Source organism: Lineus longissimus, chromosome 4 (assembly GCF_910592395.1).
Source record: "Lineus longissimus chromosome 4, tnLinLong1.2, whole genome shotgun sequence".
Taxonomy (NCBI): Eukaryota; Metazoa; Nemertea; class Pilidiophora; order Heteronemertea; family Lineidae; genus Lineus; species Lineus longissimus.
This window is the reverse complement of record NC_088311.1, coordinates 20,694,528-20,706,717: the sequence shown is the minus strand read 5'-3', so window position 1 is coordinate 20,706,717 and position 12,190 is coordinate 20,694,528. Positions and strand designations below refer to the sequence as shown.

The 12,190-nt window shown below is 42.3% G+C and overlaps 1 protein-coding gene across 2 annotated transcripts; it reads left to right on the top strand.

Moving 5' to 3' along the window:
- Positions 1-15: 15 nt before the first annotated feature.
- Positions 16-8,392, top strand: LOC135487125 (guanylate-binding protein 5-like). 2 transcript variants are annotated; one of them, XM_064770520.1, is made up of 7 exons: positions 16-57; positions 482-677; positions 3,395-3,522; positions 4,036-4,145; positions 4,484-4,860; positions 5,402-5,571; positions 5,715-8,391. In XM_064770520.1, exons 1-7 carry the CDS (start codon positions 52-54, stop codon positions 6,243-6,245), a joined length of 1,518 nt encoding a protein of 505 aa, XP_064626590.1. In that variant the 5' UTR covers positions 16-51; the 3' UTR covers positions 6,246-8,391. The 2 variants fall into 2 exon arrangements, with proteins under 2 accessions (XP_064626590.1, XP_064626591.1); XM_064770521.1 differs by lacking the exon at positions 16-57 and adding an exon at positions 143-234 and having other exon boundaries at positions 5,715-8,392.
- Positions 8,393-12,190: the final 3,798 nt, after the last annotated feature.

The window sequence follows — 12,190 nt, the reverse complement described above, 5'->3', positions numbered from 1 at the left end:
CATTTGACATGTACGTTAGTTTTGGTCAACAAGAATCAAACCAGGGCCGCAATGGCTGTAAGTATCTTCCATATTACATTTATTTGTGATATTCATGGCTAGTGCTACTCTTTTCCACATATGGTCATTGAGACTGAAACGTGTCTGCCTTCTGGTATGAATTGAACGGTGACTGATCACGAATCCCATGGTCTTTCGTACTCTAAAGTCAGTCGGATGGGAATCCCCTGAATGGTGAGTGTTCAACTATACCACTGGCACGAAATGTCACGGTTTTAGAAATCTCATTCGATTTTTGTCGTGTGTTTCTCAGGTCAAGGAACTGTTCGAAACCACGGCGTTTACGAATTAGACAAAATTTCGCAGGGAACACTACAATATGTGAGCAAAAGGGTAGCACCAGATCAAAGATCTTTGCTGTCATCGGCTATGTTGTATAAAAATACATAACGGTGTGCTAGTTTCTTACTTTTCTCTACAGGCGAACAAGGGCCGCGAGCAATGTCTAGTTAGACACAGGAGAAGGGAACGTGGCAAGTCAGTTCTCGAGGTGGACAAGGATGCATTGGGTCAAGTAATGGCTATTTCAAAGAAGCTGTACGTGATTAGCATCATTGGGCCGACACGATCAGGAAAATCCTACTTGTTGGACAGGCTCTTCACTGGAAAGAATCCAGGTAACAACCAAATATTTACTAGCGATTTTGGGTGAAGTTTAAAATTCGCCCCCCCCCCCCCCCCCCCAATCTACTTGAACAAGTTGGCCCAAAAAACGAATTCGCGTATTTCACGACCCTTGAACTCAAAGGAAAAGAACGAGTAGATGAAGAATGTTTCCAGTGGCCCCCATATTTTTAATCGGTCATCAGTTCTAGGGCCAGACCAAGCTTTGCCAAGAAAAGTTGGAGCCTTTTGAGCCGAACTGAAGCAACTATGAAATTACATATGTACTCCCAAACTTGCTTTACTAAATTGGCTCCGAAGCTAAATCTGCTGGACCGAATCTAGATGTTTTGGTGTCCCTTTACGTCTCAGAAAGAATCCCCATAGCCATCCACTGATACTCGGGGGTTTACTGGCGGTGAAGTGTTTTTGTGACAGCAAAATAGTGTTGGGTGATAAGACTATTTGTTGGGAGACGTTTAACATGCAGTAGACATATTTTGCTACATCGTGCGTGTTATTGCCACTTACATGTGCGTCATGAGTTGAAATCCCTAATGAAATATGGTGCGATAATACGCACGACTTCCCGATGACGTGGTGTCGCTTTGCGTTTATATACTAAACCCCTCCATCATGCTTGTGTACCTCCACAAACAGAAAAAGTTGAAATAATTAATTTGGGCATATATAGTCCGGCAAAATAAAAAATAAAAAGTCTTGAACTTTTTTGTTAATTTTTTTGCCAATTGCAAGAATTAAGTGGCACAAAAATTTAGCAGTTTACAGTATCGTTACATGTTTATGAATTGTGCTCGCAAGGAGGGAAATGGGGTGTCTACAAAACCAAGACCCAAGACCCAAGATGTTGATGGGTCTTGGTTTTGTAGGTCTTGGTTTTGTAGGTGGGGGTCTTGGTTTTGTAGGTCTTGGGTCTTGGGTCTTGGTTTTGTAGACACCCACACGGGTGTCTACAAAACCAAGACCTACAAAACCAAGACCCATCAACATCTTGGGTCTTGGGTCTTGGTTTTGTAGGTCTTGGGTCTTGGGTCTTGGGTCTTGGGTCTTGGGTCTTGGGTCTTGGTTTTGTAGACACCCGAGGGAAATGCTCAGATCCCTCAATGACCATCCTGGCACCTGTTGTTTTCAATATACATACATCGCCTCTCGATATTCTAATGTTTCATATTTTGTATACGACATAGGAGTAAAAAAGCCTGTTCTCAGGATGCCGGATGACATACCCTTTCTACATGCATACTCACGATTAATAATGGGTGTCTTCTTAACAGTAGTTCTGCCGATATACTTCTATTCACTTTCAAAGCCTATATGGGCCTTTGAAATAAAAGGAAAAAATTCTTTTTTTCAAATCAGTGGGCGGTTTGAATGTCTCATGCAATTTCTATTCACTCGGTATGAGAAATGGACGGTCCGTATTGCAACTTCCCGGTAACTAGGCCATTGCATATCAATTGATTTTCAGAAGATGATAAATCACCTTTATGTTCCTGGTAGAGTGGGAACTAAATCTGCCGGACCGAATCTAGATGTCTTGGTGTCCCTTTTCGTCTGAGAAAGAATCCTCATAGCCATCCACTGAAACTCGGGGGTTTACTTGCGGTGAAGTGTTTTTGTGAGAGCAAAATAGTGTTGGGTGATAAGACTATTTGTTGGGAGACGTTTAACATGCAGTAGACATATTTTGCTACATCGTGCGTGTTATTGCCACTTACATGTACGTCATGAGTTGAAATCCCTAATGAAATATGGTGCGATGATACGCACGACTTCCGGGAGTGCCTAATCTGAGAGCCACGAGCCGAAGAGCCCAAGAGCCACGAGCCACCTAAGTAAAACCTATTGTGAGAGCCATGAGTTGTAAAAATGCTACAAGCACCGTCTGGAAAACCGTAATTGAGCCTTTTTTGAGTAGACTGGTTCCTACACCGAAATTTTGTTGGTGTGTAAGGTGATGCTGTCCCAATGAAGCGGAGTCCCTCTACCAAAATGTTTTGTGTGTAAGGGGATGTAGTCCCTATGAAGCAGAGTCACTCTACCAAAATCTTTGCCTTTGGTGTGTGAGAAGGATTAGAGAAAAAATATTAGTAAGATTCGGCGGGACTCGAACCCACACCAATGCCATCATGGACAGTTGGAACTCCAGTGCCCTGGCCTGCAGTTTTACTTGCGGTGTACTGGATTTTTAACTGGGGTAACCTCGGAGGGTCTGGGGTAGACAGGCATCTCTCCATTTTTCGTCCATGTCACCTCCAGCCAATTCAGTTGTGAGGAGAGGAATCTTGTTATGAAGGTGATGAGAACCGAAAGGGATTCAGGAAATGAAGACTTCCTTTGCAAAGTGTATGGGTGGGAGAGGAGACCAGTCATAATTTCACATCTATTAATTCCAGGCGGTGAAGAGCGATGACATATTACGTTGTGACTCGTGGCTCTTGGGCTCTTGGGCTCTTGGGCTATTGGCTCTCAGATTAGGCACTCCCACGACTTCCCGATGACGTGGTGTCGCATTGCGTTTGTATACTAAATCCCTCCATCATGTGTACCTCCACAAACAGAGGTTGGTTTATAGTGACAAAAATCCGTGCCATGACAAGTGCCGCGGACGAGAACGCGAAATACTGATAACCATCTAAATGTACAAGCATAGCATACTCGTGAGTGAGCAATGAGCAAGTAACTTCGTAGGACATGAATTTCATTTCAGGCTTTAAAGTTGGTCACAAGATCGAACCAAAGACACAAGGAATATGGATGCTTATACTCGACCATCCGGAAAAGGAAGATTACCAACTGTTAATCCTAGACATAGAGGGTTATGGTAAATCGTGTGCGGTAAGGACCATTTTATCACAGAATACAGGCAGTTATTTTTGAAATCCAAAATTATTTTTGCCTGCAGTCTAATGCAAATTGAGTTGTAATCTCTTTCTAGCCAAAGGATAGCAGTGATCACGCTTTATTGGTAACTCACCACATGAAAAGGAATTTATCATGTGAATAAGTCCATTTCACGCGCGAATGGCCCTTCGATTTTGGGTTAAAAACGGAAAATAGTGTAGTATACTGTTAAACAAAATTTAAAATGTCACCTAAAAATAACTTTTAAAGTCCGAAGTATCTGAAAATACCTGCTTTGCCAGGACTGGACTAATCATAAACAAAGAAGGAGCCGTTTGAAGCGAAATTGTGCCACATTTCCGAAGACTGTATACCACTATTTTGTGTGCAGTCCACGGCGGACGAGAGACGTCATCTTGTTAGCTTAACTCAAATAACTGTGTGGAATATTATATATATGAAACAGCTAATGTTTTCTGCTGTTTTTCGTTTTCATTTTTGTTTTAGGTTGACACCTACATGGAAGAAATGATACAAGCCATTGCATTCGGCGTGTCATCGACCATCATCGCAAATGAGCAGCGAATAATTGGGGAATCTGAAGTAGAAAAACTAGCGTATCCTCGAGAACTATGAACTATATCAATTTATCTTTCAAAGTTTATACACTTGTGCTATAACTTGCCTGTGTCCTATTGCTGTTTGGTCTAAGCACTGCTTCATTTCATTGTACCCGACCTGGTACCTCATGAAAACAAATCACAGAGCCGTCTTCCATTAGCTGGTACTTGGTATACTTCCGTGGTTCAGTAGTCAGAGTACAGTGCTAGATCTGTCAAAATGGCCTTCTCTCGCTGAAGTGTCTCTGGCTACTGTAGCGATATGGGCAGGGAGATGTATACCATACGGACCCCCACCCTATTATCTTTATTGTTTGTCTTAACTTGATTCTCAGACTGTTCACGGAGATTGCAAAGCACATTGTCCCAAACGAACGAAGCGATGAATCCGATGGACCGCTTCTTGTCTATGTCGTCCACAACTTCACCCTAAAAAGAGAATGCTCTGATGACGATTACCTTCGTAACACGTTAAAGGTAGACAACAAGGAAGACATGAATTCTAAGCGGGCTGCTGTCCGGCTCGCTATCGACGGGTTCTTTTCAAACAGGAAGACTTTCCTGTTGCATTCGCCTGTGAGAGACTGTAGGAATCTAGAGAAGTTGACTGATTTGAACGACGAAGAGCTGAGCAGTAGCTTTAAACAAAAGATCAGCGACATAAGAGACCTGTTGATGACGCTTTCGTCGCCTTTGTCAATTACAGCCCAAGGTAAGAATGTCCAAGTGGAGTTAAGTCGATTACAACTCAATTTGCATTAGACACGCAATCTGAGGAAGTTTAGTTCAAAGTCTCGTCAATTTGATTTTTGCTATATTTCCTGTATTCAATTCTTTGTGTGCTATTTGTTACGTCATTTACTGTGAATTGCATAGGACCCTTTGCTAATATAGCATATGGCTACTGATTTCTTAGGCATGTTAGAGTGACTTGAAGTTGAAGACTTTGATTTACATTTGTACAAAATGTAGATTCATGGCAAATTCCTTGTAATACAACTACGGCTTACAGCTCTCTTATTTAAACGATCCTATCAAATCAGCTAATGTCAACCTGGTCTCTTCCATCGGTCACTGCCAACTCTCAAACAACTTAACTAACCAAATATGACTTTAATTGCGATAATGTTTCTGATGGTTGACCTATAATGCAGAGGGCTCAATAATTCCATCAAAATGTAGGTTGGACACTCTGATGACTACTCATTGTATTCCTTCGTGCAATTCAGATTCGACAGTCTCATTCATTTCAGAATGGTGCACCCTCCTTAAGAGATGTGTCGAAAAAGCCAACTCTAGGACCATTCCTGAATCCACCAGTCCATATGAGGTGTTACGGGCTGACTTTGCCAAGGGTGCGAAGAGGGCTAGACACGATCCAGTCGCATGGTCCGAGCATCAAGGAAACAACGATGCAATGCAGGTATGCTTTAGTATTTCGCGAATTTTCTAATCTACTACTTACCTTATTTGTGGCAATCGGTAGGTGAAATGATCGAAAGCTGGAATTTATAGTAATTCAAATATATGTTCGCCTGTATACTATGTTCTTTTTTGCTTTTGTAGGAAATCACAGGAAACGCCAACAATAGAAATGAAGCAGAAGTCCAACAAATAGTTGAATATTTACAACGTGAATTGCGACGATTAGGCCCGGAGCAATTCGCAGCCACGTCGTTCAGTCGCAATTGGTTTGCTACTGCTGTGTTTGGCGAAAGTGGAGGACGGATGTCGTTTTCGGATGAATCGGTTACACTAGACGTCGCTCGAGGGGCAGTTGAGACTCACAGCGTCATCTACTGTCAAAGAGCAACTTTCAGCGGGCTGAGACAACGTGATGCGGTCTTCTACTCCATTCCACTTAGCTGTGGTCCCGAGGACATCGTGCTAAGTCGGCCGGTTCAGCTAAAGTTTAGGCACTTCGCCGACATTGGGGACATTAGACAGGTGGAGCTACTGGTAGTGTACACGCGGAGTGGTGCGGAGTCATCATTCCGCCATGACGGGACGGCCCAGGTTGAAATCGAGGATAAATGGGCGATTGTTCGAATGATGAAGCTCTGTGACGTGGTCGTGGCAGCAAAATTGCCAGAATAATTGGTAGTAGTTCCGCTAATACTAATCTGACTAATGTCAACTCATTTGACAAGGCCATGCTATATATTTCGACTGTGATAGCAATGTTCCAGTGAATAGTTAAAGGGAACTAGAACCGCCGAGCGATTTATTCAACTTTTCGACTTTCACCGCCCGAGAAGGTCCAACTTCCAACTTCCTATTCGAGTTCAGATTTGTAGCTCCGCCCCCAGTGCCCGAGCATGCGCAGTTCAATTTGTTATTAATATTATTGAGAATCATGTGAGAATCACGTGAGTCATGCGATCTTTCATTCATGAGTTTTCGTAGTAAATTCCATAGTAGTGACGTCACTCAATGATTGACAGCTAGGCGCCATGTTTCATTCATGCCTCGTTCTGATCACCCGATACGCGGGAAATGAAAACGAGGTCATACGAACTGGCTTGGCGGTTTCAGTTCCCTTTAATATTACGTTGCACGTAAAAGAAATATTATTTTCAAGTCCGAACTTTTGACTTATATTTGCTATAATAATACCATTTGTTGGTGTTAATCTATCTTTCTGCATAACTACGTTTTTGGTAATTGGAACTTTAAATCTCGCGATAAAACAATGCTGTGAATTTTAACTGCATTATCAAGAAAATGTGTTCATATAATTATATAAAAGGTGATACACGTGTATATTATTTTCCTATTGCAACTTGGTAGAAGTATTTAAATCTCTGTCTGTGATAAAACTATGGCTGTGAATGCATTGTCCTGTAATTGTGTTCATATATAAAAGGTGATACACATGTATACTATTGTCTTACCAAATCGGCCTAACAATTAACTTAGGAGCCCCCTTGTACACACATCGGGAGAGGACAACGTAAAATTCTCCGGCGCACACTTTTGCCCAGCTGTCTCAGGACTCGACACAGCGGCCGTCCATTGAAATATGTTTCTGTCGATTGAAAAAAAACAACAACTACATGTATCACTAACTTCGGATGTCTTCACTCTTTAAAAAAAAACCTGGTTGCCTGAAAAGTTTAGCACTCATGGCACTGTAGGGAAGTTTTCAAGTTACGGAGAAGCTTAGGGCCTACTGCTCGTTATTGGTTTCCAGTTTCTGTCTGAAGATGGCGTGCATGGAATAACGTCAACATCGTCAATGTGGCTTCATCTCTCGTGTCTGTACCAGTACCTAAGGACATCCTATCCCACTGCAACACACATTAGAATGACGGAATATCCTAAACCAAAACTCATCATAAATCATACTCGTACAACACAAGGGCTGCGCATGTGTGGTCTAATGTAATACGTAATAAGTGGTGGGAAAATGTAAAATAAAAGGATAAAAAACATTGAGGGCGGTGAACAACATTGAAGAGAACCATGGTTCTTAGTTTACTTGCTCTCATGGAACGTCTATTAGAAATAGCATCAGGGCAATCGCGCTAATCTACCAACAAATTTCAGTGTTACCCAACAACAGACAAATTTCTTCATGAATATTTCAGCCACACCAATACCGTTCACATCACCATTAGTAGTGATCTTCCTCAGATAACACCAAGAAATAACATTTGCATCAAATACGGTTTTTTTCTGGCAAAATCGATCATTGCTGAAAAAGAAAACAAAGAGTGCTAATATGGCACTTATCTGTAGGATCAAATGGGTGTTTGAAAAAAAAGTAATTGATGGTTTAGCCATGACCGATGACCACTGATCAGGGGTGTAGGCAAGGGTCGTTAGGAGATATTGTCAGCCCTGTGACTGATTTGTGTTTGGGAGACAAAGAATGGTCGTTGCTTAAAGGACCAATTGCATTATTAAAGACACATACCAAGCCGTCGGCTGACGATTCACCTTTCCACTTGTACTCTACATTTGTAGTAGTTCCCATCATCCAATGGTACACGAAATCAAGTTCTGACGGAATTGTTTTACTGTTCTGATCTCATTCCCGGCTGGATCCAATTGGTCCTTCATCACATACAGCGATCATCTTTGAATTGTGTTGCCCGATATTAACAGCTCACTGCTAAAAGCTTGCATGTAATATGGCCATCCGTCACGTACAGCAAACACATTTGTTATGTTATATACTGTACTCACCTTTTTTTTTCAATCTTTTCATTCTTTTCACGTTGATTAAAAAAATGTAAATCTTCTAGTTAGGTGGAATAAACCGATATACATACAATACTACTATATGGCCACAAGTTGATTCTAACCTTTAAAAACATACAGTATCAGGGCTTACAACTTCCAAAAATGTCGTCTCCTTCTAAGTGACTGAGAATCAAATGGTTCATAAAAGCACGCAAGTAGTAAATGAAATTGACCTTTCGACCATGAGTCGTCTCATCGGCTTAGGGATTGGAATATAACAGAACGTAGCAGCGTTCTCCGAAGAATAACGAATATGATGAGATATTGATGAGACGTAGATTATTATATTGACAAGATAACTCTCTAATTAGTTTCTACCAATTGACAGGGGATTATACATAATCTGATGAAGGCATCTCATTGTGGATTAGTCAAATCAAATGCAGAACTGAATAATTGGCTTCAAATTCCTTCCAGTGTTCATCATGATGAGAATGGTGGCGCTGATCTTATTACACATGCTTACATACAGACATCGACTGCATTGTAGCATTGGTTTGCACGTACAGGGACAACTTGAGCATGATATACTAAGTATATTGTTCTTTCATACAAAAAGACTTCCAGTATAGGCCCATGACTTATCCAAACAGGATAATTAAAGCTGCAATCAACAATTGACAAGAAGGGGGTGTAACCATAGGCCTGCCTGAAATTCAAGAGCCATTTCCAAAGCTGCCTCGCAACAATGGCGAAAATCTTTTTTGGAGATCAGCAAAAGTGTTATACTGCAAGTGGCGGCGCATGGTGGCAAGCAGGGGTATTTTTCCTGCTGGCCAGGTACATTCAACGCCAAAGTCACGTTGTCCTTTAAGTACACAGCTTCTCGTTTTGTCGGCAGTAGTCTCGATATTTTTATGGAGATACGATCAAGTTGTCAGCAATAGCATTCCGCGAAGTTACTATTTATAGCTCACAAGGTCATTTGCATAAGATATTGATGACGTTTTAGTCACGTGACAGTCGAACATCGACACTTATTTCTACGCATTTGAGCTTATTTCGAAGTCAATTATCTTTGACTCTGCATTGTTTTTAGCATGAATGATACCATAGAGTCAGAGAGAGAAATATTCAGAACAATTATGTAGTATTTCCAACACTCGGACATGTGCCAGATTGAATCTAACTGCCCCAGTTAGAAAGCCTGAATCCATTACGAAACCGCATGTTTGTCCGACATTGCCTGTAATTCAGCGATGGGGAAATAGAGGGCAGCAGCTGCAGTGACGTCATCTTCGCGGAATGCTATTCACATGCCAATCTGAGTCCCAGAAAATATTTATGGCATTTCCTCAATTTTTGGACAGTATGTATGTATTATGCTTCTTTAACTACAATGTACGTGTGACATAAATCCGCTCCATACCGCATATGTATGCTGCATTGTGCATTGATAAGATTAATTACTGGCATCTGTCCCTCAAAAGGCTAAAACGAGTCGAAGTATTTTGTTTTCCACGGCAATATCTGAATTACAATTCATCTATCGACGTGCAGCTGCTGAGATAGATAACACCTCAACACGACTGAGTCCACTCACACCATACCTATGTCCAGTGCTTATCGTTTTAGGCCAGGCAAAATAAAAACCTATTGCCCGTCCCAGTTTAACCGTAATTAGGCCCGCCGCACCGAAAATATTTATATTTTTTATTTCACATTTTGCCATCGATGATTACGTTGTACATCAGAACACACGTGCCCAGCCCATGCTTGCAGCCCTTCCGTTACATGAACTGTACGATCCTGGTTATATAAATCATGATTTCGAAGCTTCCGTTCAGTCTTCATCGTTAGTGTTGAACCTGTCGTTGGGTCTTGGTACGCACGTACCTTTTCCTTGAATCAACCCTACTCTGGAAGCTACCATCGATAAAGAAGTACACTGCATAGAAATTTACCCTCTACCCAATTTTGGAAACAGGTCCGGACGAGACAATAGTTTTCTTAGTACTTGGCCTTATTGCGCCTGAGCAATATGCCCAGGTCATATCTAATAGAGAGCCATACTCGCTGTACCGAAATGCTGTTGGATATGTTTCGAGAACTTTGCGTGGAACTGCGCTGTGCACTACATGGGAAGCAATGGGGTCGAAAGATTCTCCCCGAGCTGCAAATAGAACGGGAAAAGACGTTCTGCGTTTTGGTAACGAACTTATGACGTCATTGAGATCACTCAGGCAACATACCGATTCCCTGTCGATCTCTCCTACGATTAATCCACCAAGGAACAACGGACCAAACCGCAATCAGGTTGGTGTTGCCAGATTATTCCAAGGAATAGAACCAGACCTTCCTGGTCAGAGTTGCCTTTACGATACGCTGTCGATGACCCCTTCAATGATAACTACTTCTTCAACAAATATGAACGGGCCAAACTTGGACCAAATAAGTTATTCGGCATCACTTCGGGGAGTTACTGAACCTGGCTCTAAAATTTGTAAGGTTGACTTGCCGCTTCCAAAATATGACCGCTGGTACGAAACTCTTAAAACAGACGATGTGGATCAATACGAGATACTGCTGGCATTATTCAACGACGTTCAAAGAAAACACTTCGTCAACGGGATATTTTCCTACCCAAATAGCCTGTGGAACAAGACACGTCATGAGGTGAAATATGGTTACAAGGGAAGTTTCGTGCTTGCGGTAGCTTTTGCTTCGGTTGGATGTGCCTCGAGGATGCTCCGAGACGGTGCTGATGTGATGACCAGGGATCCGACCAACAACGACAGCTGGGTACACGCGCTGATCGAGGCCGCTGCTCTTTCAAGGGAGAAAGAATCGAACTTCGTTGAGCTGTATCGAAATATCACGGCGATGCTTTCAAGAAAAACGAGAAAGAAGCTTCTTTATATGGAAAATGTTGAAGGGTTCCGGCCGCTTGAGTTAGCTGCTAAAAGGGGTCTTTACATGATTCTACGTTCAATCCTTGACACGAGAGGTGTCTATGTTGAGCCAATCGGACGCCGGGGTCTTCATACTTTCCTCAAGTACAGCCTGCAGGAGTACAGGGTCACGGGTGAACGGAGACGCTACATGCGGTCTCCGCTACGCCTCCTGTGTTATGTTAAGTTCGATGAGCTGAAGAGTCTTCAGGAGAGTGGATTCCTCAAAATGCCAATCGTTGAGAAGTGGATGAAAGATAAATTCCGGAATGCCTTACTTTGGGTGATTATTTGGACCATTGTAAGAATGGCGCTTCTCGCTTCAATATTTTATTTCGACCCGGCGCAAGGACAGGATCCAAACGCGGAGAAAGCATCCACGAGTGCAAACGCGACAAAGGTTCCTCACAGATCAGATGCATTTGAGGGAGGATATTACAACATCATCCTTATTACAATAGGAATAATCGGAGGGGTCATGGCCATTTTCGACATCGCCAGCGCTCTTGTACAGCTATGTGACCCATTGAGACGGAGAATCTACGGTATGGACATCTTGTGTTTATCAGACTATGTCTGTAAAACGTGTTTCTATCGGGCAAACCAGTTCTTGCTGTCCGTGTGCACACTGATTGGTTTCACTCTGAGTGGAGCTTTCTTTCTTGCGGAATTCGGTCTCTATCTAAAGTGCCTCATTCTTCCCGTGTCAATCTTCAGCGGCATGTTCATGATTGAGCTCATCCCTTGTATAGGATTTTTCGGTATAGCAATGCAGCAGATGACGGTGATCATGTTCAAATTCCTCGCATTCGTGACCTGCCTGAATATGCTCTTCGCCACCTTCTTCCACGATGTCACACACAAGAATCCCGAATCCAAGTTCACTGACATGAGTGAGAGTCA

Excerpts from the sequence above, each read along its gene's own strand:
- LOC135487125 (XM_064770520.1), top strand. Across the intron at positions 678-3,394 it reads CTTCACTGGAAAGAATCCAG|GCTTTAAAGTTGGTCACAAG; the intron begins GTAACAACCAAA and ends ATTTCATTTCAG. Across the intron at positions 4,861-5,401 it reads TTTGTCAATTACAGCCCAAG|AATGGTGCACCCTCCTTAAG; the intron begins GTAAGAATGTCC and ends CATTCATTTCAG.